The sequence below is a fragment of the Pimephales promelas genome, chromosome 15 (assembly GCF_988280905.1).
Source record: "Pimephales promelas chromosome 15, fPimPro1.hap1.1, whole genome shotgun sequence".
NCBI lineage: Eukaryota > Metazoa > Chordata > Actinopteri > Cypriniformes > Leuciscidae > Pimephales > Pimephales promelas.
This window is the reverse complement of record NC_142783.1, coordinates 27,189,021-27,216,192: the sequence shown is the minus strand read 5'-3', so window position 1 is coordinate 27,216,192 and position 27,172 is coordinate 27,189,021. Positions and strand designations below refer to the sequence as shown.

At 36.8% G+C, this 27,172-nt stretch overlaps 4 protein-coding genes and 2 long non-coding RNA genes across 12 annotated transcripts; 3 read left to right on the top strand and 3 right to left on the bottom strand.

The window, feature by feature from the left end:
- On the bottom strand, window positions 1-3,428 carry LOC120481500 (synaptosomal-associated protein 23). Its single transcript, XM_089120457.1, has 7 exons — window positions 3,362-3,428; window positions 2,779-2,820; window positions 2,616-2,664; window positions 1,934-2,051; window positions 685-837; window positions 416-560; window positions 1-153 (listed from the first exon to the last, which is right to left on the bottom strand). The coding sequence occupies exons 1-7, from the start codon at window positions 3,416-3,418 to the stop codon at window positions 94-96; spliced, it is 624 nt and encodes a 207-aa protein (XP_088976583.1). The 5' UTR covers window positions 3,419-3,428; the 3' UTR covers window positions 1-93.
- On the top strand, window positions 3,397-13,606 carry LOC148973581 (uncharacterized). Its single transcript, XR_016146710.1, has 2 exons — window positions 3,397-3,484; window positions 13,430-13,606. It is a non-coding gene; the product is annotated as an uncharacterized LOC148973581 (long non-coding RNA).
- Window positions 5,933-15,037, bottom strand: LOC120481252 (synaptosomal-associated protein 23). Of its 2 annotated transcripts, none has more exons than XM_039674921.2 (8): window positions 14,877-15,037; window positions 12,399-12,513; window positions 10,201-10,242; window positions 10,024-10,072; window positions 9,800-9,917; window positions 9,516-9,689; window positions 6,845-6,989; window positions 5,933-6,660 (listed from the first exon to the last, which is right to left on the bottom strand). In XM_039674921.2, the coding sequence occupies exons 2-8, from the start codon at window positions 12,453-12,455 to the stop codon at window positions 6,601-6,603; spliced, it is 645 nt and encodes a 214-aa protein (XP_039530855.1). In that variant the 5' UTR covers window positions 12,456-12,513; window positions 14,877-15,037; the 3' UTR covers window positions 5,933-6,600. The 2 variants fall into 2 exon arrangements, with proteins under 2 accessions (XP_039530855.1, XP_039530776.1); XM_039674842.2 differs by having other exon boundaries at window positions 14,685-15,015.
- Window positions 14,402-18,097, top strand: ccdc28a (coiled-coil domain containing 28A). Of its 2 annotated transcripts, none has more exons than XM_039675044.2 (6): window positions 14,402-14,551; window positions 16,133-16,292; window positions 16,400-16,563; window positions 16,644-16,798; window positions 16,906-16,928; window positions 17,443-18,097. In XM_039675044.2, exons 1-6 carry the CDS (start codon window positions 14,479-14,481, stop codon window positions 17,495-17,497), a joined length of 630 nt encoding a protein of 209 aa, XP_039530978.2. In that variant the 5' UTR covers window positions 14,402-14,478; the 3' UTR covers window positions 17,498-18,097. The 2 variants fall into 2 exon arrangements, with proteins under 2 accessions (XP_039530978.2, XP_039531049.2); XM_039675115.2 differs by lacking the exon at window positions 14,402-14,551 and adding an exon at window positions 15,381-15,534.
- LOC120481661 (uncharacterized) lies at window positions 17,206-20,754 on the bottom strand. Of its 5 annotated transcripts, none has more exons than XR_016146709.1 (4): window positions 20,438-20,598; window positions 19,431-19,859; window positions 19,166-19,310; window positions 17,206-18,610 (listed from the first exon to the last, which is right to left on the bottom strand). It is a non-coding gene; the product is annotated as an uncharacterized LOC120481661 (long non-coding RNA). The 5 variants fall into 5 exon arrangements; XR_016146708.1 differs by lacking the exon at window positions 17,206-18,610 and adding an exon at window positions 20,658-20,754 and having other exon boundaries at window positions 18,975-19,310; window positions 20,438-20,518; XR_016146707.1 differs by lacking the exon at window positions 17,206-18,610 and having other exon boundaries at window positions 18,975-19,310; window positions 19,427-19,859.
- ect2l (epithelial cell transforming 2 like) lies at window positions 18,982-27,120 on the top strand. The gene is made up of 20 exons (XM_089120456.1): window positions 18,982-19,071; window positions 19,160-19,322; window positions 19,453-19,705; window positions 19,857-19,960; window positions 20,234-20,337; window positions 20,445-20,529; window positions 20,606-20,774; window positions 21,378-21,506; window positions 21,628-21,720; window positions 22,425-22,601; window positions 22,698-22,801; window positions 22,885-22,983; window positions 23,054-23,259; window positions 23,623-23,770; window positions 24,436-24,509; window positions 24,596-24,752; window positions 25,925-25,990; window positions 26,159-26,247; window positions 26,474-26,646; window positions 26,809-27,120. The coding sequence occupies exons 1-20, from the start codon at window positions 19,031-19,033 to the stop codon at window positions 26,937-26,939; spliced, it is 2,565 nt and encodes an 854-aa protein (XP_088976582.1). The 5' UTR covers window positions 18,982-19,030; the 3' UTR covers window positions 26,940-27,120.
- Window positions 27,121-27,172: the final 52 nt, after the last annotated feature.

Sequence of the window (27,172 nt, the reverse complement as noted above, 5' to 3'; positions counted from 1 at the left end):
TTGTTCACAATAAATTAAAAGCATTTATTTAGAAAATCAACAGGACATATACATGTATTTTTGTCATGCCGACACGTCCTTTCAGTATTTCCCTTAGTGGTGTTTTCTGGCACGTTTTTCTGCCTCAATAACATCATATGTATTTTTTGTAACCTGGCAAAAAAAGACAATAAAGGAGTCAGTTCACATATCTATCCACCTATCCAATCAAAATCAAATTACTTCTTCCTCCGAGCTCTCAAACCTTTCGGAGTTCTAAATCTTACAATTTTTTTTATTATATGTGTTAACTTGATTAACAAACTTACGTGTATAAATTGTCACTAGAGTGTATATTGCCAGCTAGATCTAAACCTCTAGCGCCACAATTGCACTATTATCCAAATGAATCACCTCTGGATTTAAGTAACTTTACCTCATCATTGATTTCGTCGATGGTTTGGATCTGTTCGCTGATCTTTTCGCCTATTCCCTGTGCAATGCTCTTCAAAATCATTATGTTGTCGCCCACAATCTTCAGGTTCTCATCCATCTCATCTTCTCGTTCATCATTTGTTATTCTTACAGAACAAAAAACACTTTAATTTCCAACTCCAAGCTAAGACCATTACACATCTATCAGATAAACATGTCTATATAAAGTAACAGCTTGTGCCATATGGCAATGCATAACACAAATCTCACCTATTGATGTAAGGGCCAGAGGGGGCTGCTGACGGAGCAGAAACAGCCTGCTCACTGCGGATGGCACTCTGTTGGCTGGATCCCACATTCCGCTTGCATTCTTTTGGTTCCTTAGCCTGCTTACATCTCCTGTTACTCTTGGAGGACTTCACTCTGAAAGAGGAGCCATTCAGATCCAAAGAAATAGATCAAATACAAGCACTGAGGTGAAAACCACAAACTAAAAGTGCCAATTTAGTTTATAATAATATCTGGTTAAAAGGTAAACTTAGACCAGTATAGCATCAGTTTAATGCTGATCTAGGTAGTGGAGCAGTATAGCTAGGCTATTCACCAACAAAATGAAGTTGATTAAGCAGTTGGATTTCCTGGTTGACGGTTAAGCTAGTTAAGAACCTGGCGTGGATATCAGTAGACCAGAATCTCACTTTGGGGACTAGCATCAAAAACACAACATGTGTTGTTCTTTTCAGCATCCTACATCAAGTCCTGTTTCTGGTAGCCATTTTGAATTTCGAAAAAAAGAAGAGAGCTTTTTTTTTTTGTATAGCTTGACACAGCTAATTTAGCATGCTAATTTAGGTTTATATCTCGGCAGCACTATAACTTGTCAGTTTTTTAATGACATCATTGCACTTATTTCTTCTCATTCTTTTGATGCGTGTAGCTCATTTTTCAGATTTTTTACCTAAATTATTACATATGGCACCTTTAATGTATAAATGTATTTAAAAATGTCATAATAAAAAGCCCATTGAGTTATAAGACTTGATTAATTTACATGACTTTTCCAGTTCTAGAAATCACGCTTCACAAAAAGGGTACACTATGTAACTTTCAGCAAGTACATCATGAAGCCATCTTCCAAACCATGTTTTTGTCTTATGAATAACTATGATACAACTATAATAAGTGTTTATATTCAGACTGTTTTAGAGTATCCCGGTACCTGCGTCATATACATAAACAGAGAGAAGTAGCTCCGACACATGCAATTTTGTTTATTGACTCCTAGAGCGCCAAAAGTTACATAGTGTACCTTTAATTTATGCTTTTTTTAGTCTTAAAATCACTTAAAATCATCTTAAGTCATCTTTAAGTCACCAGGGCCGGGCCCACTGATTAAGAATTCCAATATTATTCCACAGTGTCTTACTTTATTAATTGTGTTGTAGTCCGACAAGAAATGAAGTCTAACTAATTCAAAAACTCATTGCCACATAATAAGGTATACGCGCCTCCTACCAACCTGTTCCATGGCCACAGAAACAAGCCACAGCTTTTGGACAGTTCGTTCAGGTTTTTTCGAGCCTGTTCCATGTCGTGCGTGATCTGGCCCACTTCCTGTTTCACATTCATTAGTTTTTCTGATATAGGGAGAAAGAGAATAAAGGTCTGGTAGTCACCAGTCTGTACTCCATTATCAATAGTGATGCATGAAGCGTGGCTCACAAAGAGGTCACTTTTCAACCAATTAACTTTCTGTTGGTCAGCACAGAAAATGTGCATTATTAACCTGATTCCAGTGCAGAATGGGGATTTTCCTCCTCATTTCATGGCTAATTACTATAGACCATTTCACAAGATGTAAACAACACTGGTCCAGAAGCACTTCCTGTTTCAGTTTGTAACTGTTTTCTTTATTTCACATGTAAAGAAAACATCCTAAAGATGCTTGTTTAACTTTTTGATTCAGTTTTAAATGTTCTGTTGGTTGTATTTCATCCCAGCTTTTATGTAGTGTTAAAAAAATGAAACAGGAAGTGCTTCTGGGCCAGTGTTGTTTACATCTTGTGAAATGGTCTATAAAGTATGCTATAAATACCATCCATAAGAATAAACAGAAATGATTTAAAGTGTGAAAAGGCCTCTAAGTTTTGAGATATTGAAGTAGACATCAGGAATCAGGTGCATTGAGAAAACGGAATTACCTCCTTGCTCATCCAGCATAGTTATTGTTTTGTTCCCGACGTTTACAGTCTGCACAAATACACAATGAGCAATTAGCATTTTTACATTTCATGTTATTTGGGACAATCTTTTAAGGAGAATCCATGTGTCATTAATTTAACTGGTTGAAATAAGACAACTTACCTCCTCTGTCATTTGTAAAATTTGACTACAGCTATAAGTTGACTGACAAACAAATAAAAAGAAACTTAGTCAAACATTACTGTCGTATGATGATAAATCTATTATGCTATTAATATTTCTGATAAACTGTGGTTGTTCTAAACAAGTGAGAACAAAAGAAAGACAGAAAGATGGGGCAAAGAAGGAATTTTATCTCTAGTTTAGAGAAATAGAGATGGATGGGTCAAACGCACGCCATCGGCAGAAAGAACAAGATTGGTAAGAACCAAGAAGCTCAACCAGTTGAGAATGGTCAGCGCACAAGTCCCACCCCGAAAGTTCCTGAACTCTAAAAAGTACTACCTCGCCCTCAGGGACTTTCTGGGGGGGATTTTTTTACAACGGAACTTCATTTAGACCCTAATTTCTGCAGTGTAAACACACCGAGTACCATCCCAAAGTTCCTAGTTCCTGGGACTTTCCCCAGGGAGTTGAAAACGCTGCTTTCATACGAGCTGGGAATTTGACAGGGACAGAAACAAGCATCTAAAGAACAAGAGGACATAAAAGAAGATAATGATATTTCATGGTATCACAAACCTACCTCATCTGTTACACGGTTGGCTTTACTTGTGATCTGATCCACTGACATGTCTGCCATGCTGCTGGATTGGGATTCTGCGGGCACAAAAACTTTACATACACTTTGGGAAACGTAGCCTATACAGTAAGTCAAAGTTAAGATGATACATAAGCTTATAAACAACAAGTATGTGACAATATTGAAAGAATAGAACAATATAACATTTTTGCTCTTTTGGGGGGAATTTTGCCCCACCTTGTTAAACTTATGGGTGTTCCAAGTTGAAAATGACTAGCTTTCAAAAAACTGCTAATAAAACTGTTGTTATGCTATATTATTGCCAAATATTGGATTCAATCTTTTTATCAACTTGTTTTATTTCAATTAGCTCAGGTTTAGTATTTCTTTTTAGAAATGATTGATCGTAGGCATGAATGATCTGAGTTTATGCACCTCGGCTTAAGACTATTAAATATTATATTACCTTATATTTAAATAATATTACTATTAAACCGAGGCACATAAGCTTAGATCAATAAGGATTTTCAACACAGCACAAGAAATAAGTCAAAATAAGATATCAAGCACAGCAGAATTTCAACAAAAGTGTAAGTTAAAGTAAGAGTTGTCTACAAAGTATATTTTTGTGCCTCTTTATAGTTAATGTGCAGGTGTGTGTGTATCTGATAACTTACGCTCAAGACGCTCCAGAGTTCTGATGATGAGTGATGTGATTCAGTTGTACATGTTGAAGTTTCCTCTTTGCACCAAAAAAAAGCCCACAGAAAGAGTTGTGGGTGTATCTATACCAAAACCAGCCAATTGCAATTCAAACCCAATTTACGATGGGAAAAACCGCCCGATAGGCAACACTGAAATGGGGTCAGCGGTATTTGGATAATGAGGGCATTCAGCAAGAATATTACTAGGCCTACTCAGGACTTTCCAGTAACAGGGTTCAGAGCACCTACATTACAGAAAGTTACTCGCAGTTACTCGCCATTATACTACATATAATGGCGTGAATTGGTTTAAACATTAAATCATGTCCCCTGCGTTATTGTGGTGTGAATTATCTTGAACCAGCTGAAATATTCCTATATTTAGGCTACTCTAGCCTACTTTCCAACTGCATTCTGAATAAATACATTTCTAAGATATATTAAAATATTTTTAGAATTGCTTGATGTAAAGTCGCAATTGAAGTCAGAATCAGAAGCACAATTGCAACTGACTTTTTTTCCTTAGAATTGCGAGATTTTGCGCAAATCTGACTTTAACATGCAATTGTGATTTTATGTCAGGCAATTTGGAGTTTATAACCTGCAATCGACACAATTTTTCTAAACTGGAAGTGAGTTAGCAATGGGGGGTGAGTTGTTGAAATACCCTTCACAGTCTTGTGATTTGTTCCTTCTTCTTTCCAGTAATTATCAAGTTTTTCTCTACTTGTTTCGAGTAGCAAATACTCTGTCCCACATGACCATTTCACTGAAAACCAGAGTTACTATGCAAACAAAAAATTTGCATGTAATACTGCTGCTGTTGACTTTGGCACAGTTGTAATTTTGCAAATGATAAAAGATGTCAATGCCAAACCAGAAGGTGTCATCAAGCCTGGGCCATCACAATGGGAGAACCAGGCCAGAGAGATGAAGGGAAGCCTGTTGATCCTTTTTTCTCTTTTAACTTAAGACAGTCTTCAAAACGCAGCAAACTTAGTGTTTATATTATATCCAATGTGTCACTACATTTGTCAGACTCTCAGGGAACATCAGATAACTTGATGGTTCCTAAACCCCCCTCAGCAGTTTCCTGGACAGCAGACACAAAAAGTCTCTAAGGGAGTTCAAACAGAGGCACTGTCTAGTTCTCGAGACCTTAAAAGATTCAAATAACTATGTAATCCTCTTGAAGAAAACTAAGTATCCATGAAAAAGATGAAAGCTAGAATTAATAGACAGTTACTGAGATCATATTCTGGCATATTATTTATATATATATATATATACAGTTGGTTCAGCAAAAAATATATATATATATATATATATATATTTTTTTTTTTTTTTTTTTTTTTTTTTGCTGAACCAACTGTAGTAACATAACATTGAGTAACATAAGAACTGATTAGATAAATTTCATTTGCAGGTATTGTACCTAACTTTACGACTTCCTGTGGGCAACAAATCCAAAAACGAATGGAACGAGTTGGAAATGGGGAGGAAGGGGCAGTTTGGAAACATACCCTGAACTTTGTGATTTTCTTCTTTCCAATAAATATAGTTTCCAATTAATAAGTGAGCCTGTATCACATACAGTGATAGACTCGTCGCCTTCATTTGTCAACTGCGCTCATTCCAGTTGTGTATCCTCAATCTGGCAACCCGTGTTAGTGTCCGAGGAGGAGGGGGCGGGAGAAACAACCCTTTCCAATATTTTCAATTTGGACACTACAGTGCCTATTTCAACCACTAGCTGTCAATATTACATACCACACCCTTTAAGGCATTGATGATGGTTTAATAGAACAAATACTGGTCATGTCAGGTCTGACTAATTTTTTAAAAAGGGGAAGAAAAAAACTTAACTGGATTACAGGATTATACTGGCTTTATTAGAAATAAAATAGATATAGTGAAATGTCCTATTCCTACATAGCATGGTAAATTCCAAAAACGACACAACCATTAAATTTCCCCAAAACATTGAACAGGACTAACTGTATTCACAAGGCCTATTAATGTCTTAAGATAATTAAATATGAGTATAATCAGTAACAGAATCAGAAAAAAATGACATACAAATCAAACATCCAATCCGCCCAAACATACATACTGTTCTGTCATAAGTCTTTGGCCCCTCAATCAGATTAGTGAAAGAATTAGCCATGTTGACTCAAGTCCAGAGAGAGGGACGGACCACACCCATCACCATCCCGAGAGATTGACTCCATCCATTACAGACTGACAGGACAGCAGTGAGCAAAGCCGCAAAAACAACTGCACTCTGTGCGTCCAGCATATTTGTCCCACATATTAAGGGTGAAGACTGGATTGTACAGGAGGCTCTAATGTGTTTGTGTGCATTTGTCAACCTACTTACTATAGAACAAAAACTGCAATAAAAGGCACAGATGGCATTGGAATAAAATAAAAAACTCACTTGCTGCAATTCATTGCTGTGAAGCAGAAAGTTTGTGTGTAAGTGTGTAGTAAGATCAAACAATCAGGCTCCTGAAAGATGCCGGAAGTGTCCATTCTCTACAGAAGTTTGTTGGCTCGCTGGTTGGCTTCGTCAATGCGAGCTTTATTCATATCAGCCTGGGAAACACAATTAATAATATATTTATATACATATAAAATGAAATATAAAATTATACGATCATATTATGTAATAAATTGCTATATTTACATACATAAAAAACACATTTAAACCATACATCTGTTTTATAATAAATAAACTATGACTCATAACTCATTTATGAGTTCGATAGTGCGACATTACCTTATCAGTTATGCGGTCAATGGTCTTGTTCTGTTTTTCGATCTCATTGCCCATATCCAAGGCCAGATTCTTGAGATTCCCGATGATGCCGCCCACCTGTTCCAGATTCTCCTCCATCTCATCTTCTCGTGCATCATTCGTTACTCTTTTAGGAATGATAACGCATACAGTTATTCTGTGTATAATCTTATTATACACAGAATAATACAAAAAGTGACTAATCTAAATTAATAATCAGGAGAATTAATCCGCTGTAAAGATCTTAAAAAAAGACCACATACATGTGGAGCCAAACTGAAGGTGCATCAGCCACCCAAAATATATTCAATGCGGCATTGAAGAATGACATTGTAGCTTATTCTAGGTCAAGCACTGCCTACTTAGACAGGAAGGCAACAAATGACCATTGTTCTTTTGCTAGCAACATTTAAGGGTAGGTAAAACTGAAACCACAATAACATAATAGCATGCAACAAAATGGAAGCTTATTCAAATGATGGCACAAGAGTTTAGCTCTACAAAAATAAAGGTAAATTAGGAGAAAATGTGGCTTTAATGTTGGAATTTTTACATCGGACCAAATGTCATAACGTCGGACTATATTTCAAGCACAGGACTTGAAACTTGCTGGCCTCGAAAAGTTATTAAAGACATCGTTAAAATAGTCCAAGTGACTTCAGTGGCTCAATCTTAACTTTATCAAGTGAAGAGAATACATTTTGTCCACAAAAAAAAATAAAAAATAACGACTTTATTTCAACTATTCACTTCCTTCTCTATGAGCCTCTAGTCAGTTAACGTAGTGTGATAGCGCAGAGCTACGTCAGACAGCAGAGAGAGAAGTAAATGAATAGTTGAAATAAAGTCGTTATTTTTGTTGTTTTTTGCGCACAAATAGTGTTCTCGTCATTTGATAAACTTTTCAATTATTATTGTCATCAATATGTTTCTTTATTTATTATTATTACATCTGTTGTACATCTGTAAGACGGTCCTCTGTTAAGATACTTCCACTCACACACACAGTTACACTCACACACACACACGTTGGCAGTTGTTATGTATGTTTTGTTGGCTTTGTGTCTTTGTTGTATCTGTCACCACCTGTGAGCATTTGTTTGCATAATAATAATAAAAAAGAAAACTTATTTCAGTAATTGTTTAAGGCCATTTCGCAAATCCAATCTTCATAAAGTAACCCACATTTTTTTTCTCTTTTGTTTACAAAATTCACATGGGTCATACTTTTCAAGTCGGAAAATATATATATATAAAAAAAAATTAAAAAAATCTAGTGATGCACCGATGTGAAAATTTGTGGCCGATACCGATAACCGATATTAACATTGCTGTTATGGCCGATACCGATATTTACCGATGTCGATATCCCTGTATAGAAAACACATAGCGAGGATTAGGGCTGCACGATATTGGTAAAAAATGAAAAAACTTTATTTTTCTGCGATATATATTGTGATATAAAAACAATTTCAACAGATTACTTGAATTGCTCTATTTGGAAAGAATGAATCATTCTAGAATGACTGGGGTAGTTTTGTCATGGAGTAAATCTGCATAGAAACTAATATTAATAGAATGTTAACAAAATTTGTTAACATTCTATTAATCTATTAACCTTACACTTTACAAAAAGGTTCCATTTATTAAAGTGTACATTTAATGTACACTTTAATAAATGGAACCTTACTGTAAAGTGTTTCCGATTTATGTCTCTTGAGCTCAGTGTTGGACAGATCAGTTGTTTTAACCATTCATTAAAGTGAATCGGTTCAAAGGAGTCATTAGTTCGCGAATCGGACGTGTCATTAACGGAACCACGGCACACGTTGTGATTATCCAGGCAGTTTAGAACATCGCACGAGATTTGTCTCGACCTATTTTTACAGTCTATGGTCTCGACAGTCGACACAGAAAACATTTCATCAACAGATAGATTTTTTTGGTTTATTGAAAGTGTGGTTTCACAATTCACGACCAGTAGTTTAGAAGAAAAAAACTTCGGTCTTCCGACCTTTTACCATCGTGTATTCTCAAAGATATTCAGTCAACTCAATTCATAAACATGCAGGAGGGAGGGAGAGAGAGAGAGAGAGCAAGACATTTTGAAGACGGCGCGCGTGACCGGTGCTTTCACTCTTTCTTGTTCCCTCAGTTAAACAAGCGCAAGACATTTTGAAGACGGCGCGCGACCGGTGCTTTCACTCTCTCTTGTTCCCTCAGTTAAACAAGCGCAGCAGTCACTCATCTACATCACTTACCGGTCAAATATGGCTTTGGCGGGACAAAAATACGCATTAGGAAGGCTGGCAGAAAACAGCTCACCAATTCTAGTCTTCGTGGCTTGATGTTTAAACGCACTTGCGCTTTTAATACGCCTGCAAAAACAAACATCCCCGCCCCCACACTCACACCTACACGCACGTCAAATACACAGATGATCATCGGCCTGTTCACATCGGCCCTATTTTGACATCGGAACGATACCGATGTGTAAAAAATTGACCAAATCGGCCGATATTATATCGGCGGCCGATATATCGTGCACCACTAAAAAAATCACATCCCTCATAAAGCCCAACATATGTTCTTGTTTAGTTTCTATTGAATCAATGAATCAATGTCCATCACTCTCAGTGTATTTTGCACTCACCTCTTGACGTAGGGGCCAGAGGCGCCTGCTGATCCACCTGAAACAGCCTGCCCATTGCGAACGGCAGACGGTTGGCTGGATACCACACCGCCCTCTTTCTCCTGCATGCTGGAGTTGTCACTGCCTGTGCCCCAAGTCCGCTTATATCTCCCATCATGCTCAATGGAAGTAACTCTGAAAGAGAGGTTTTAATACTCTCATTTACCCCAGAAAGATGAATGAGATACAACGTAATGAATAACATTTTAAATCCAGTAGCTGTTAGTTGAGTTATAATAGCAAACCTGTCACATGGGCACACACACAGGCCACAGCATTTGGACAGATCAGTCAGGTTCTTCTCAGCCTGCCTCATGTCCTGATTGATCTGATCCATTCCTTGATCAACTCGCCTCAGTTGCTCTGATCAAGACAGAATAAATATTTCAATCAAGAGACAATGTCTTAATTAGTCAGCATCTACTAAATCAAGTTTTTACAGATTGGGATGGAATGTGCATTCACTCACCTCCTTGCTCATCCAGCATGGTCATTGTTTTGACCCCTGTCTCCCGGCTCTGAAAATATGCGCATGCTTATATCAGGTTATATATAACTCTAATGAGCAAATACAGGTTAAGCATTATGTACTTCAGGTAACAGCAAACATGCTTCTGAAGCCTACAGGTTTCATTGGAGCTCTTACCTCCTCTGCCATCTGTAGCATCCGCCTAGTACTTTCAAGTGACTGAAAGAAAAAGAAACGCATATTCAAAAGGTAATCGAATCACTAGTGTAATGAGAAAATAGCAGATATTCTATAATTCAGGTCTGCGTGCAAACATCAAATAAAACAAAGCACAAAGAATAAATGTAAATATAACACTTTCGCTCATAAGTCATTGCCTCATAATGCCACAATGAGTATACCTTTATGAGTTGACTTTAATTCGAACACATTGATAAATTCAGAAATATGTATGAAGAAATGTGAAAATCCTAGATAACGCTATGAAGCCATGCAAGGAACACACTACACAGACAGGAACACAATAGAGAGGTATACATAAAACATGTCCAGCTTAGTTATTAAAAAATAAAATGTAACTTCACTTTTTTTAATTATAGATATTTGCCAACACACTGATGAGCCAAAACATTATTACCAGCCACAGCCTGGTGAAACAAATTGTTGTTCATCTCCTAACAAGGCCACATATTAAGATCTGGGTAGATTAGGTGGCGAGCAATCAATAAGTTCTCATAATCATCATGTTGGATCCCAGGCGAAATGGGCAGGAATAAAGATCTGACTGACTTTAACAATGACCGTATTGTTATGGTATGGCGACAGGTTCAGAGCACCTCTGAAATGGAAAGGCTTTTGGGTTCCTCCTGGTCAGCAGTGGTGAGAATTTACCAACAGTGTCCAAGTAGGGATAAACCATAATATAGCGACAGGGTGTTGGCCACCCAAGCCTCATCAATGCACAGGTTAATGAAGGCTATCCCCTCTTTTCCGAGTCAACAGAACTGTGGCACAAGACAAGTCACACAACATTTTTGAAAATGATAATGGGCGAAATGCGTCATAACATCATATGCGTAAGTGCATCATATTCTGATGCGTATGGGGCTGCATAGTGCATATGATGACCCCCGTCCATCATTGAAAGTGCTTTTAATGGGAACGCAAGCGTCGCAACTGGACCTTGGAGCAGTGGAAGCTGGTCCCCTGGTCTGTTGAATCCCGTTTTCTTTCACACAAGTGGACGGCTGTAGACTTGAGAGCCGTTTACCTGGGGAAGTGATGGCAGCAGGATGAACTGTGGGACAACGACAAGCTGCTGGAAGGAGTGTGATGCTCTGGGCAATGTTCTGCTGGGAAACCCTGAGTCTGCCCATTCATGAGGAAGTAAATTTGACACGTGCCACCTACCTAAACACACCAGGTACACCCCTTCATGACAACGGTGTTCTCTGTGGCCAATTTCAGCAGGAGAATGCACCCTGCCACACTGCACACATTTTTCAGGAATGGTTTGAGGAATGTGGTGTAGAGTTCAAATTGTTGCCCTGGCCTCCAAACTCCCCTCCCCTTCACAGTGATAGGAAGAACCGACATCGAAGGATCAAAAAGCGACGTCTCTATGAACGCTAGGACACCTTCAGGGGTCTTATAAAAGTCCATGCCTTGCTGGGTTGGCACTGTTTTGGCAGCATGCAGAGGACTAATAGCATATAGGAAGGTTATCATAATGTTTTGGCTCATCTGTGTATTTATCAATATATATGCATTTGTTTTAAACCTATTTAAAAGTGTAATATTTTCTTCATCATTAATCTACTTCTGACCTGGGAAATTACATTCTCAGGGTTCTTAAACACTAATGGTTAAATCACAGTTAAACAAACAAACAAACTGATGTTAGAATAGAAAGGTGGGGAATGTTTCATGGATTTGTAGTTTACCCCCAGTCACCCATGCTGAGCATGAGCACAGAGGCCGCTTCATGCTATTAGTCTTTATTACTGCACACAGGCTCATGTGAGTCCCTTCAGAGGCAGCAAGAAGGAGAAAGAGAAAAGGAAACAAAGTTGTGGGTAAAGAAAGAAATAAGTGCATTATAGTTATCGAAGATTTATTAGCACAGAGAGTCACTTATTTGCAAATTCATTAAAAGACATTAAGATTTTTTTTTACAACTGTTAGTGCAAGAAATGTATCATAAGGTTGTGAAATAGAGCAGTATAACAGTGAGTAAGAGAAAACTTTGTTTGCGGTCACAAACAATGAGTCTGTACGTATACCGGAACTTGAAAACATTCCATCTAATCAAAAAAGAAATGAATTCCTTTCATCCTGTTACAGTATATCACTACCGTAACAGGTGATCAGCATACCTCATCTGTTACTTGGTTGGCTCTCATTGTGATGTCCTCCACTGACATGTCTGCCATCTTGCTGGTGTCCAAGTTTGCTGCCCCTCCTGTGGCCTTAAGCTCTACGCTCTGGGGTCTGAAGGTCAGAAACAAGAGGTCAAGGTTCAGAGGCCATTTTCATAAACACACACAAACAAAGACGCCCAAAAAAAAAAAGCTTTCCCATGGAAATCTACCACCTGGAATTTGAATTTGAAGGAATTCTATCATCATAATTCAGCCTAATGTTGCTCAAATTATTTTTTGTTTTGTTTTGTGGGTTCAACTCCATAAAGTACAATGCAAAGTCTCTGAAAGTCTTACAAATCAAAATGTCAGTTTTAACTTTTGTATTACATAGAATTAGGCAACATGAGGCGGAGTAGATGACAAAATATTGGGTGAAAAGTTCAAATATCTATAATGCAAATAAAGAAAAGCATGAAAGTGATTAACAATGTTGTGTGTTGTCAAATGTTTTAAAATGAATATTATAATATTATCTTAAGAAAGGTTACAATTCAGAGAACACCAAGAGGACTCAAACAGTACAGACACAGCACATTTTTTTCAATGCCCATTGCACGCCTAAATGTTAAAAGTGACAATGTCTGTGCTGTTGAAAACCCTGTTAATGTTAACAATGGTGTGAGATGGGTGTGAGAGATACAAGAGAAGTGTGATGTTTTTCTATGAAGATTTTATGACCAATGTAGTCAACATAAGACCAATTTAGAGTGTGTTCCGTTGCAAAAAACCTGAAGCTTAAACAAAAGAGCAGAACTAAACATAAAACATTAATGAATAAACAGATACTGAGGTCAATTATCGACTAGTGTAAAGCTGTCACAGCTGACACAGTAAAAATCTCACATGCACTGTAGTAAAACTAAATTGTAGTAAAAAGACGAAAAAAAGTGCTTATAAGTGTTTATGGTATGACAGAGTGTGTAATAGGCCTGTCTCTGTACACAGGAAACATATTTCTTATGTCTTTTCCTTCGTTTCTGCAGCTTCCTGATTCAAATGCCAACAAGGTAGATGAAAAATCCACAAGAACTAACTTTAAAGAGAAGTTCACACTATATCAATAGGCCTATATCATCCAACCCTAGATCCAGCCATCACAAATCCACTTCTGATCTGGGAAATTACATTCTGAACATGTTCACTAACAGGTAACACAAAAAGAGACTGAATTAAAGCCTCACTCACCATTCACTTTTGTTATACAAAAAAAGACACAATGGAATGAAAGTTGGCAGTGACTTAGGCAAATTCTGCTTCACATCTCCTTTTGTGAAAGTCATTCAGGTTTGGAACACCACAAGGGCGAATAAATGTGGAAATAATTGGGGCAGTTTACCCCAAAAATTAAAATTCTCATAATTTACTCACCCTCTTGTTGTTCCAAACCTATGAGGTTCTTTCTTCTGTTGAACATAAAATATATTTTTAAGAATGTATGTAACCAAACAGTTGATAGGCCCATTGACTTCCATAGTATTTTATTTCCTTTCCCTGGAATTCAATGTGGTTCATCCACTGTTTGGTTACCATGTTGTCCAAAATATATTATTATTATTGTGTTCAGATGAAGAACACAAGTTGGAACAACTTGAAGGCGGGTAAGTGAGAGAATTTAAAATTTTAATAGTTAAACTATCCCTTTAACTTGCTTATCCAAGGTTCTTTTCAAAACTGTTGAACAAGTGTTTTTAAGGTAACACGGCCCAGAACGTCACTGTCCTCCATTGAACAGTCCAGCCATGAGAAACACCTTTGTACATTTCCAGTTTGTCAACAAAAACCGGTTTCTCGAGGGAATGTCATTACATCATGTCTCTTAACGTTACACTATTTCCACTGTATTCTGTATCAGATACACTAATCATCATCTGGACTTGCATTATGATCAAATTGGGACCAAACTACAACATGCCTCCTCTATATATGATGCTTGGGATCTGACAAATCCTCTAAATCAACATTCAGGAAAGCATAAACAGAAACCATTCAAGAAAATCTGATCTAATCAGAGACAGTACAACACATAACAGTGATGTTTAATGCTGCTGATTCCAAGATGTACCTTTTACACCCAACTCCAGAAGGACAGAGCACAATTTTGCCAGGTAACGTTAAATAAATGACTGCGTTAAGAAAGTTAGCACGTTAACGTTACTTTGAAAGTGGAGAAAGTGTTTGTGATCTCCCCAATGATCCAGGATCCCAACACCACTATTTACGGTTAAGGTTTATACTTACTGTTTACTCATGACGTTTCACGATGTTCTTTATTGCTAACTTACTGGTAAAATGTGTTTGTTTATTTAAGGCAGTAGTTGGTCAGTTTGTCTCGAACTCAGTTCCGCTTTAGGGAAGTAGAAACGCTTTACCATCCTCTTTTTTTAAAATACTGGACGGAACCTTGAGCAAAACGTTTCACTCGCTACTTACTGACGTTGATTCCAGGGCAGGAGAAGGATAAGACTGAGGATTGATCGTTCTAAGTGTTTAGAAAGTGTTTATTTCCCGTGCTGGTCCAAACTCTCCGAAATTCCTTCAGACAGATTACGACAGTGGTGCGCATGTGCAATCATATGACAGCTGACTTTGTGCGCATGCGTCAAAAAGAAGCGAGTATAAATAGAAAACATAATTATTAATATCAACAGAAAAGATGCTGAGTGGGGTGAAGCGTTTAATAGAGGTAGTTAACATTCTGAAAGATCATAGAAAACAAATGTTTATTATTAATATTATTATTTAGTTAATGTGCGATACAAATTTGAAAGAAATGTGTCTACTATCGGTACACCACTAGAGTCATTAATTTTTTTTAATAAACACTGAAAAAGATCCATTTAGTATTGGAACACAAATGTTTCTCTTGGTCAAATTCGACGTTTTTGAGTAACAGTTGTTTAGTGGAATTACAGTACAGCTTTGGTACAGTGCGTCTTGATATCACCGTGATGACGTATAAATCCCGGAAGTGCCTTTTGTAAACTTGCAGCCAGGTCAGCTGTATCAACTTTAGAGCAGTAATCTCATCGAGAATGTCTTTCAGACGGAATAATATTTCCTTCTAAAAAGTGGAGTCTTCCTTTATGCGGTAAAATCATACGTATATGCTGTCGAATACTATTTTGCATGCGCTGCCTACTACAGTGGTTCCGATTAGGCATGTTGTACACGACTAACGCCACACCTTGACTCGTTCGCATATTATTTACATGTTACGTGTTATTGTAAAACAGGATTTGAAGCGTTTGCTAATGCGCGTGATAACACGGTTTAATATCTCCGGACAATGTTTGTATTATGTTTATTTACCAGTGTGAAATATTTTGTCGCCTGTTCAACATTCTACTGTTAGTAATCGCGGATTAGTTGTTCTCTTCTCAACCGAACCATCCTGGGTCGAGACGACGCACTAGGGGGTCTCAGCAAACTTCCGCGGAGGCTACTAGAAAATAGTTTATATAACATTTTAATTTTAAAAATCTGACTTAATTATTAAGCTATACTGAAAGAAATGTGTACAACAACATTTCTGCACAGTTGTTGTTTTATAGCAGCAAAACAGTTTATGGAATTTCTGTTGTGATACAATTCAATTAAAAGTGTATTGACATACATGGGGAGCCTTTGACCTGAAACCACTTAACTTTTCAGGCTCTTTTGCTCATGTCTTTTACTTTATTCTGTAGATAATTTGGATGACACAATGGAGGAAAAGAATAAGAAACGTAAAAGCCCAAAACCGTCTTCCAACCAGCCTCCCACAGTGACTGCTCGAAAAACAACATCAACCAGATCATTCGGTGGTGGTGGTATGGGCACGCACAGTCAAAGGTCAAAGTATCGCAAGTGAGCATCATCTGTCTTCATTAAAACTGTGTAAGGTATTAAAATGTTCATATTTCTATCGTCATATTTTGCCATTTAATTTTATTCATTTTGTTTTGGGGTTTTAGGGGAGTGAGAGACAAACCAAGGCCTCAGAGTCAGTCGGGTAAGAGCACCCAGTCGGCCCATATCCAGCACTCGTTTCTCACAGACGTGTCTGATGTTCAGGAGATGGAGAAGGGTCTGCTCAGCCTTCTCAATGACTTCCACTCTGGAAAATTGCAAGCCTTTGGTAAGTTCTTACAGTACAGTAAAAAAATAACAGCGTGTTTACAGTTTTGATTGAAGTCTAAATCTTCCCTGAATCATCAGGCAACGAGTGCTCAATCGATCAGATGGAGCATGTGCGGGAAATGCAGGAAACACTGGCTCGCCTGCACTTTGACCTTTATGGAGAAGTGGATGAGCTGCCGGAAGACCAGAGGAAGTCTGCTTATGACACTAACATGGATAAACTGTTATCGAATGTAAGAAACATTACATATTTGGTCCCATTTTATATTAAGTGTCTTCAAATCTTTCATGTATTTGTCTAGTCAGTCTAATGAAGTTAATTCTTTTTTCCCCCCTTCAGCTGGAAGAGTTGAGCTCCTCAATGTATCCTTTCATAGTTTCACCAATAATGTTGATGGATCAACTGGATGATATTGTAGTGTTTTGTTAAAGGGATATCACCCACAAATGAAAAGTTTTTTTTTTTTTTCTTCTTTTGCTGAACACAAAGGAAGATATTTTGGAGAAGGTTTGTAACCAAACAGTTCAATAGTATGAAAAATAAAATTCTGTGAAAGTCAATGGTGCCCCACAACTTTTTGGTTCTCCAAAATATCTTCCTTTGTGTTCAGCAAAAGAAAAAAAAACTTGTACAGTTTTGGAACAACTTGAGGGTGAGTAAATGATGATAGAATTTTCATTTTTGGGTGAATCATCCCTTTAAGATTGATCAGGTAACTTTATTATGTAAACTTAAAATTCTGCATACGCATTGTGTAGTACAGCAGCAACATGTTACATCCTTAAAATCAAATAGTTCTTTTAAAGGTTTTTCTAACACAAGTCATTTTTTTATGCCTTAAAAACTGAGTTTGAAATCTTAACTATAATTCCTTAGACAAAAGCTTAACATTGCTGACAGTCAAGATGTCCCCAGAACTTCCAGCATATGAACTACAAAGGCTCTACCATGCAGCTATGGAGAAACACCAGTATTACAGTCATATCGGTGACACTGTGGTCTTAAACGTGTATAATTTGTCAGCTTGGGTTGTTTACACTCTATACATGTGATATCACAGAACAAATCCAAACAGTTGTGATGAACTGCCCACTTGTCTTTCTCATCGGATGATTTCACGTTACCACAAGAAATATAAATGCATAAGATGATGTTCGATTACATTATGACATCTAATCTTATGTCTTAAATGTTGCCTTGGAGTTGTACGATAGCAGCACCTTTGCATTATCACTAATTCACTTTTAACAAGGAACTGATTGGCTCAGTTTGTATTTATGTATGCCCTGTCTTAAAGTGATTAATAGAAAGATAATGGCAGGTTATTTTCATTTCAGTTTCCTGAGACTACTAAGACTGCAGAATAAAATTAAAATTGCATTGTATATTTTTGGTTATAGACTATATAGTTCTATTTACATATTTTATTTTGATTTAAAACATTGGAAATGTAAATTGTAACCTACTGGCTGATTGTTGATTCAACTTTTTATTCATGCTTCTATCAATAAAGTTCAAAGTTTTAATGTCACGTTGTATGACTCGCATATGAATTACGTAGATAAGTAATATGTCTATGTAAAAATAAACATCTATGTTTAAATAACTGTGTGCGACCGTGAATCCAGGAGCTGCTGAAAGAAACACGATTCCTGTGAAGGAATTTCGCAGAGCTTCATTTGTTATGTGGTCTCCAGGGAAACGAGCTGGGAAAGTCGCTGGTTCCTGGATGTTCACTAGAGGTTTGTTAAGAACTAATCTCCAGTCCATTCGATATAATAATCAGATATTCTCGCACAATTTATAATAATTAGCGCATTTGCAAATGAAACTAATACGTCTCTGTCTTCTATTTTATTTACAAACCGGGAAAAGTGATAGCTTTGGACTATTTTAACTACGTCTGTGGAATTTAGAACCTATTATAAGTCAAAAAACCGCAGGAATCCTGATTTTATGATTGAATCAATGAAGCAGATGAATGGAAGTGACTACAGACAGCCGCAGTCCGACGGCACAGAGACCAGATTCAGTTCATGGACGCCTGTAACAAATAAAGCATGTAACCAACAGGTCAGGGAAAAAAACAACTTAAGGTAACACTTTACTTTAAGTGTCATTAAATATGTTACATCAATTTACTATAGTAATAACTATAAATTAAGCTTAATTACATGCAACTAACCCCAAATCAAACCCTAATCCCAACCCTAAAACATCTAGTTACTCAGTGGGCTACTTAAATGTATAATTATAGTGTAAAGACACCTTAAAATAAAGTGTGACCAAAATTATTTTATATATATATATATATATATATATATATATATATATATATATATTACTTATTTTGAGCTGAAACGACATTTAATCTAACTAAATAAATGTATAGCTTTTTCAGGAAAGAACAACTCTCATCCTCCATTGGTTTGACCTGTGGACAGACCGTCAAAGAAAATAATTTATGTGTCGTCTGCTGAGGAGATGCTCCAAAACTCAGCTCAAGTAAATTCTCAGTGCAGATATCTCACCACGCACAGGAATTCCAATTTCTCATACAAATTGCAATGACTTTGTTTGGTTATGATTTTAGGTTCACCAGTGATTGCTTGGCAGAATCAGTCCCCATCACTCGAATGGACTTCACGGCAGTGCTGCCTCGCTTTCTGTCTCTCTACATCATGTCCTTCCTCAGTCCTCGAGACATCTGCGCCGCAGCACAGGTGTGCTGGCACTGGAGATTCCTGGCAGAGCAGGTAAGAAATGAACCAATACATCTGTGCACTCTTCACTCAAACATTGTTACTGAAAATCTTCTAAAAATTCAATTTCAGAATGCTGCAAAGACATGTTTACTCACTCACACTAATCTCTATGTGATTCTAGGACTGTCTGTGGTCTCCGAAGTGCATCCGTCTGGGATGGTTTCTTCCCTACAGCCCATCAGATCATGAGTACGGAGCGTGGAAAAGACATTATGTGGCCTGCACTGCCAGTTTAGACATTCTGACTGCACGGGAAGCAGAAGATGTCTATGGTACCTTGAATGAGAGTCTGAGTGCACCAGAGGAGCAAGAGGATAGATGGAGAGAGCACAAGATAAGACAAACTATCAGAGAGAAGATAGCAGAGCATAAAAGTAAGTACCCGCGATTCCAGCATTGCTTGTAAATGTCCTCATGAAATTATCTGATTGAGGTTAAAGAGTTTTATGTCAAATAAATGTTCTGAGGCCAATAATGTCATTTGGCAGATGTCCTCCTGGTTTCTCCCTTCTGCTTTCTCCACAGAGGCTGCATTGAAGACCAGGAGAGCATGGTTAAACACCAGTAAATTGGGCACATCATCTATACATAAGCCACTGAGTCTCACTGCTGCTCTTGTTCAGCTTGGGGTGAGACACTGATATAATTATAGCTAAAAAGATTTAATCAATAAGCATGTCATCCAAATAATAAAAATAATAATAAAATAAATATTTAATTGGTATATACTGTATACACATGCACAAATACGTGATAAAACTAAATGCTAAAAAAAATTATGTCATTTCATCATTTTGATCATGATTATGTTAATTTTATCTTCATCAATATTAGCCTTGTATTACATCCACAGAAAATATACACTATAGGGTAATTTCTCTTTTTTTCTTTTTTTTTCATAGGAAAAGTGTCGATTGGAAAATTCACTCTCTAGTGTGGAAATAAGAGAACCGTGGCTTGATTTGAGGATGAATAATACTCTTGAGAGCACATGTGCCACTATGAGGTCAGTAATAGGTTTTAATAGATGGAAATCTCTGCATTATTTTTAGTTATGTTTAGTACCACAATATTAATGGAAAACTATTCCTGAAAAATGCTGTTACCTTACAGTTCACTGTTCTGCAAACCAGTCAATTCTTCCTACCGTCCTCTTCCTCATTTCCTCCTTGTGTCATCCAAAGTTCCTGGATATGAAGTAAGACATTTAGTTACATTTCTAAATATTAGACAGTTGTTTATGAACTGAAGGATCTTCAACTTCATATTTCTAGCTGCTTTTGGCCGCGGCGCATGTGTCTGTGGTGGTTTTGCCGTATGACTCACATGGAATGACCTTGGAGGCCTTGCTCTCTCTGGCGGAAAGGACGATCCAAGGCAGGATGATGCAAAGTCTCGGCATTCTGGTGGCAGGAAGCACAGATGAGTTGACTCTCACAGATGGTAATTTCCTGGTTAATTCAACATAATTTCATTAGCATGGAATATTTGACTGCTCTGGAACATTCTCAAACTTTATGATGGCAGATTTTATTTTTAATAACCTTAAAACAAAAAGCTACTGTCAAATTCATGCCAAATATTTCAATTGCTCCAATGAACTGTGAAGATAAAAATGTAGCTGTAAATGATGAACAAGTTATCACAAGTCAAGTCAAGACATCTTCATTTATATATTGCTTTTTACAATACAGATTGTTTCAAAGAAGCTTGAAAGAGAAATAATGCAACAAAGTTTGTTTCTAGAAGAAAATAGCATCACAGTCCAGCTTAAGTAATTTTTATTGTAAAAAAAGGTATTAATTTAGTTCATTTATATATTTAGTCGCTCTTTAGAAAACAGCAATGTCATCGTCCAGCTCAGTTCAGTTCTCACATAATGGTTTCAATGCAGGCAGATCAATATTATTGTTGAATATTAAATTAAATCCCCAACTAAGCAAGTCAAAGGCGACAAAACATACATGTTATAACAACATTATGTTTTGTCATAACACAACAAAACACCCTGCATAACATAACTTTATATTTGTGTTTTATCCCCAGGACTGAGCATTACTGAGAAGACAGTGCTGAAGCCGTGTGTGAGGGAGTTCTGGGAGAAACTGTGTGGCTGGGTGGTTCCTGGTTCAGACGGAGGGAGTCTGGACATCTTTGTTCCCCTGGCAGCTTCTGGTAATGTTTTGTCCCAGTTCAGTGCTGGTTTGACACAGGTTGTAGCCATTGAGATGCCATTCCATGTGACATTTACTGTATATATGTTGTATTCAGATGTTGTTCTGCATTGATCGTTCAGTTGCAGGGATGGACCTGATGAGGAAGTTGTCTGTTTTGACTGGTCTGAATGTCAGAGCTCCAACAGGAATCTGCACGGGCTCCTTCCAGCACAGTGAGTTTGTGATCTACTGTATTATACGTTCAGTCAAATGTTTGGACACATTACCACATACTTGAGTAGTACTGTCATAAAACCTATGAAATAACAAATGGAAGTAAAATAATGTTGTGACCAAACCTGTTTAAATCAAGACTAAGACCTTTAGAGATTAAAGCTCTGCAAGTTTTTTTTTAATGCTGCCTGGTATAATGTGTACTTCCCTGGTATAATGTTAGTTTTAATTCCTTATTCAGCCCAACTGAAGTACATCATATTAATGTTAATTAATCTTAAAATCATGTTTCATTAAATAATAAATTACAATTATTATAACAAAAAATAATAACATATTAATTATATATTTAATTATAGCATTTTTTATTATTTAGCATTAATTACTATATATATATTAATACCAATACTACTAATAATAATTATATTATTTTATTAATTTTTTAAAAAATTTTTTATATATTTCTTCTTGTTTGATTTTACTTTAAAAAAATAATATAATAAAAAAAGATTATGAGAAACATGAATTCAGGTAAGTATTATCTTAGTGTTTTAAATAAGCAGTCTCTATATTTCTGTTTTAATTGTTTTAATTATTCTGATTTCTTTTGATTATTTTAATTTCTTCTATGTAACGCACTTTGAATTGCCATTGTGTATGAAATGTGCTATATAAATAAACTTGCCTTGCCTTGCCTTGTTAGTTCTCAGTGAGTGGTCCGGGTCTGGTGAGTTTCCTCCATTGGTGTATCTGCATGAGACCCTCTTCCTGAGCTGGTGCAGACAGGCTGAATGGATAGAAGAAGCCTGTAAGGAACTACGGAAACAGCTGGGGCCACAGCTGGATTTTATATGTCAAGAGATCAGAGGCCGCATCCTGGGTGAGTCAAAAAATTAAAATGAAGTATAAAACACAGTTACATCATTTACTTCCAGTGTGTGCATTCCAATTTTCTTTGTTTGCATGGCTATTACAGGTCTATTCCTCTGGGATCATATAAAGATGCCTGTCATTTCCCTTAAATCTGAGGTCATGCAGTGTTTGGTTCGTGGGATCGTGGCTCTGATGAACGAGACTCTAGTAAGCAAAAAACAAAACAAAAACATTCTGTTCAGTAAATAAGTTTATCGCTACATTGTATTGAATTTACTATCATGCTGTAGGATGATCCCTTAGACTTCTTGGGACACTTTCTACTAAGGTCATCAGTCAACAGTGGTGTGAAGAGCAGCGATCCATTCCCCAGTCCAGAATCTCCAAATGTTAGTGCTAATCTTTCTATAATTCAGATCATATGGTACACCAAATGCCTTAAAATGTCTTTTTGTTCAGGGTTTGTTAAGTGATGCAGATAGACGCAGTGCTGTGTGCAAAGAGCTTTTGAATAGTGAGAAAACATACGTGAGGCATCTTCAAGCGGTGGCAACAGTGTTTTACTCACCTCTCAGAGCGGCACTGGACTCCAATCGAGCCATCATCAGCTCAGTCAATCTCATCAGCCTCTTCTGCCCTCTGCTGGACATTTTGGAGGAAAACAAGTAAAATACAGTCCATTCTTCCTCACAGAACCTGATTTCAACAAGTGCAATCAATATCTTTGTTAGCCCAGGAACAATATTCCAATCAACCAATCAGATTTGAGGTTTATGTCAAGTTTAGGCTTACAACCAAGGTTAGGTGCTTCTACATCAGCGTCATTCACCTATTATTGCCCTGATTTTAGGGATAACTTATGGGTAGGGTTAGGTTTAGGGGTAGGGATATAGACAGGAATGTTGTTTCAGGATCAACAAATTACAGGAACGCATCTTACTTGGAAAAATCTGGATGTGCTGTTTCCACATATATATTTCTCTTTCTGTTGCTCTTGAATTCTCTGGCCTTCACAAATGCTCTTGCAGTGTTTTTCTGAAGGAGCTTACAGAGAGGTGGGAGGACTGGTCTCCGCTGCAGTGTGTGGGGGATGTTTGTGTCAAGTTTTGCACCAAGTTAAGAGTCTACACTAACTTTTTCAACAACTATTCTACCATTCTGAGAACTATAGACAAGGTGTGTTCATGTTGAATATTCTCTTTATTCATAAAAAACCTGATAAATGTAAACAGTGACTTGAATAAGCCTCTTCAGTGATGAAAATGTTTTAATTTGTAAATTAAAAAGTATTTTATTTGATATAATGGGGTGGGGGTGGGTCAGCTGAAGGAAGTCTCGTTAAAAAAATGACATTCTTTCTTTACTGAGTAGTTGCTATTATATTTTATTGTTATTAAAAGCAACGCAGTTTTGATAAAAATGAATAAATATTTGGGCAACTTTTCTGCCAAATCAGTCATGTGGTACGGAAACAAAACAGGAAATGACATCATAGAGATCCCTGCAGACCCTCATGACTAAGTGTCAATGTTGATAGGTCTCTTATACACTTTTACATTTTTACAAAAAACATATTAGAAAACTTAAATGATATTCTGTTGACCTTTCAATTCATTAAAGAATCCTGAAAATAATAAAAATATTAGGCAGCAAATAATATTAGGCAATGCATTTTCAACATTTGATAAGAAATATCTCTTGAGCATCAAATCAGCATGTTAGAATGATTTCAGTAAATGATGATGATCAAACTGGAGTAATGCTACTGAAAAATTACATTTTAAAATAAACAGTTTTTTTATTGTAAATATATTTATTGTAATATTGTATATGTTTTGTAGTGTCGTGAGATGCTTCCTGTTTTCCGCAACTTTCTAAAGAGACACGACCGGACCGTTGCTACCAGAATGTTGAGGTACGGTAAAGTTACAGATCTGGTAGTTTTGTGGCAAAAAAAAGCTGTGCAAGAGCGACTTAGCAACACTCCTATTGTATTTCCAGTCTCCAGGAGCTGTTTCTCACACCATCCGCACGGGTGGAGGAGTATGTGACTTTGCTTCAGGCATTAACGCTACACACACCGCCTGAGCACCCAGACTACACACAGTTATCATCTTCCCTTAACTCGATGACGGCTTACAGGGGCTTCATACACAAGGTGTGATTAAAAAAAAGTGTTCAGTGAATAAATATGAACATGTATGTTTTCACCTCAAAGATAGTCTATTATGCTTGTTTACATTTGCAACTTTCTTTAGTGTGTAATATTGCTGTTTGAGTATTAAAAAAGGTCTACAAAGCACAAAGTCCACTCAAAAGGGAGTTATTCTCTAAATCAGTAACTCCCTGAAACGCTTCGTTTGTAGTCTCGAGTTTCTTTTATGTACAGCTGTCAATCGTGACGTTACAGCCCGTTTTTATCGCATCAAATAAATTAGGGCTGTGAAACGAATAAAAGTTTGTGTTTACATAATATATGTGTGTGTAGTGTGTATAATAATTATAATAATTATTTTGTATATATAAATACACACATGCATGTATATATTTAATAAATATTTGGATGCATATACTATATATATTTTTACACAAAATTTATATTATACATAAATATAAATATTTGATATATTAATAACACATTTTTTCTTAAATATATACATGCATATGTGTGTATTTATATATACAAAATAATTATACACACTACACACACATATATTATGTAAACACAAACTTTTATTTTGGATGCAATTAATCGTGATTAATCGTTTCAAGTAAATAAATAATTAAAACCAAACTTACTGAACATCAGCGTGATAACTATCTAAAATGACAGAAACCATCTTCGGAAAAAAAATATTTGAAGTATTGGATTTTTTCAATTTGCCTTACGTCACATTTGATTACATAGAAAGTGCGGGACTGATAACATATTCTCCACCCAGCCACCATAGGGCGATCAACATGTTTTGGCTTAAGTTTTCAGGATGTGCGGCACACTTGAGTGTTACTGACAGACTGGGAAGAGAGGTGCCGCAAAAGTGTAAAATATTTTAAGAATAATGTTGTGTTTTTTACATTGAAGCATGAAAACATTCTAGTTGACCCCAAAAACAAAATCAAGACTTTGTAAAAGGGCATAATATGCCCCATAATATGGTTGTGGGTTCGATTCTCAATATCTGCAGGAAATGACTAAGGTCTGTGCCCTTGAGCAAGGCAGCTAACCCCCAATCGCTCCCCGGGCGCCACAGCAAAATGGCTGCCCACTGCTCCAGGTTTTGTAAAGTCATGTCACTTTTCTTAAAACAGTGCTTTGTTTTTCACTCACAGTTGAAAAAGAGTCTGGATCGAGACTTGAGAATCATGGAGGCACAGAGCACAATTCAAAGCTGCCCAGTAAGTTGAGAGATCAGAGAGAGATCAGGTTCTCACAGGCCATTAAAGGTCACGAGGCAAGGTTTCTGTATTTAAAACAACAAAAATCTGTGATAGACCGCCATACACACTTGCAGTGCACTGTATGCTCATACACAGAGTATAACACTATTTTTTTACTTTATTTAGAATTTGTTGGAGGGGAGCAGATACTTGATAACCACACAGGATGTGGCATTACTGAGCTGCCTTAATGGAGACATTGCTTCCTCTCTTAGGTAGTATCTGACCTGAGATCAAATGCCAGAAACAAAAGCCTCTCTGTCTACTTAAAGCCAACCTTTTTGGGTTTTTTTTTTTTGTAAATGAAAAGTAACAGCATAGTTTCAAATCAAACTCAATATTGGAGTCTGCAATAAAGAAATAATCTTTCTATCAAGGGAACAGATTTACTCAAGCAAACTCTACTGCCCTGTGATGTACTTATTCTCATTTTTTTCTCAGGATGTATGAGCATGTGAGTGACCTGGGAATGTTTCTGTTCAATGATGCTCTCGTGCTTACAGAGAAGAGTGTGTCACACGTGCCGTTTTGTCTGACAAAGAACACGACTCACACCTTTCTCGCCTCTGTGGCTCTGCACTGTCTAAATCTCACGGAAATCACAGATACAAAGTGTATGTGCTATTATTAGTACTGCAATGCTCAGGATGTTATCATAACACAGGACATTATAACACAACACACAATATAGATATATATATCTAAAACTTTAAATGATAATATAATATTAGAACATATAGATTTAACCACTTCTAACTTCTTCATAATCTTTTCAGATGTCCGAAACGCTTTTCAGCTGGAGAGCCCAAAGCGGCAGTGGATATGTGCTACAGATAGAGAAGAGGACAAAATCAGGCTGCTGTGTGCTTTACACAGTGCTATGAGTGCTGCTATAACACGTAACTAAAGATGAACAGAATATTTACTCCTGAAAGCTAAATGATGGACATTAATTCCTAACTTGCTATTTTTTTATTTGTTTTATTACCAAGCAAATTGAATTGGTATGATTACTACATCTGATTATTATTGATTACAGTATGGATTAATGCATGAATATAAAAATCTGCGTTTTTATGCACACTGGATGTCCTTGACTTTATTTTTAATGTATCCTTTTTACTTTATTGCTGGAACAAT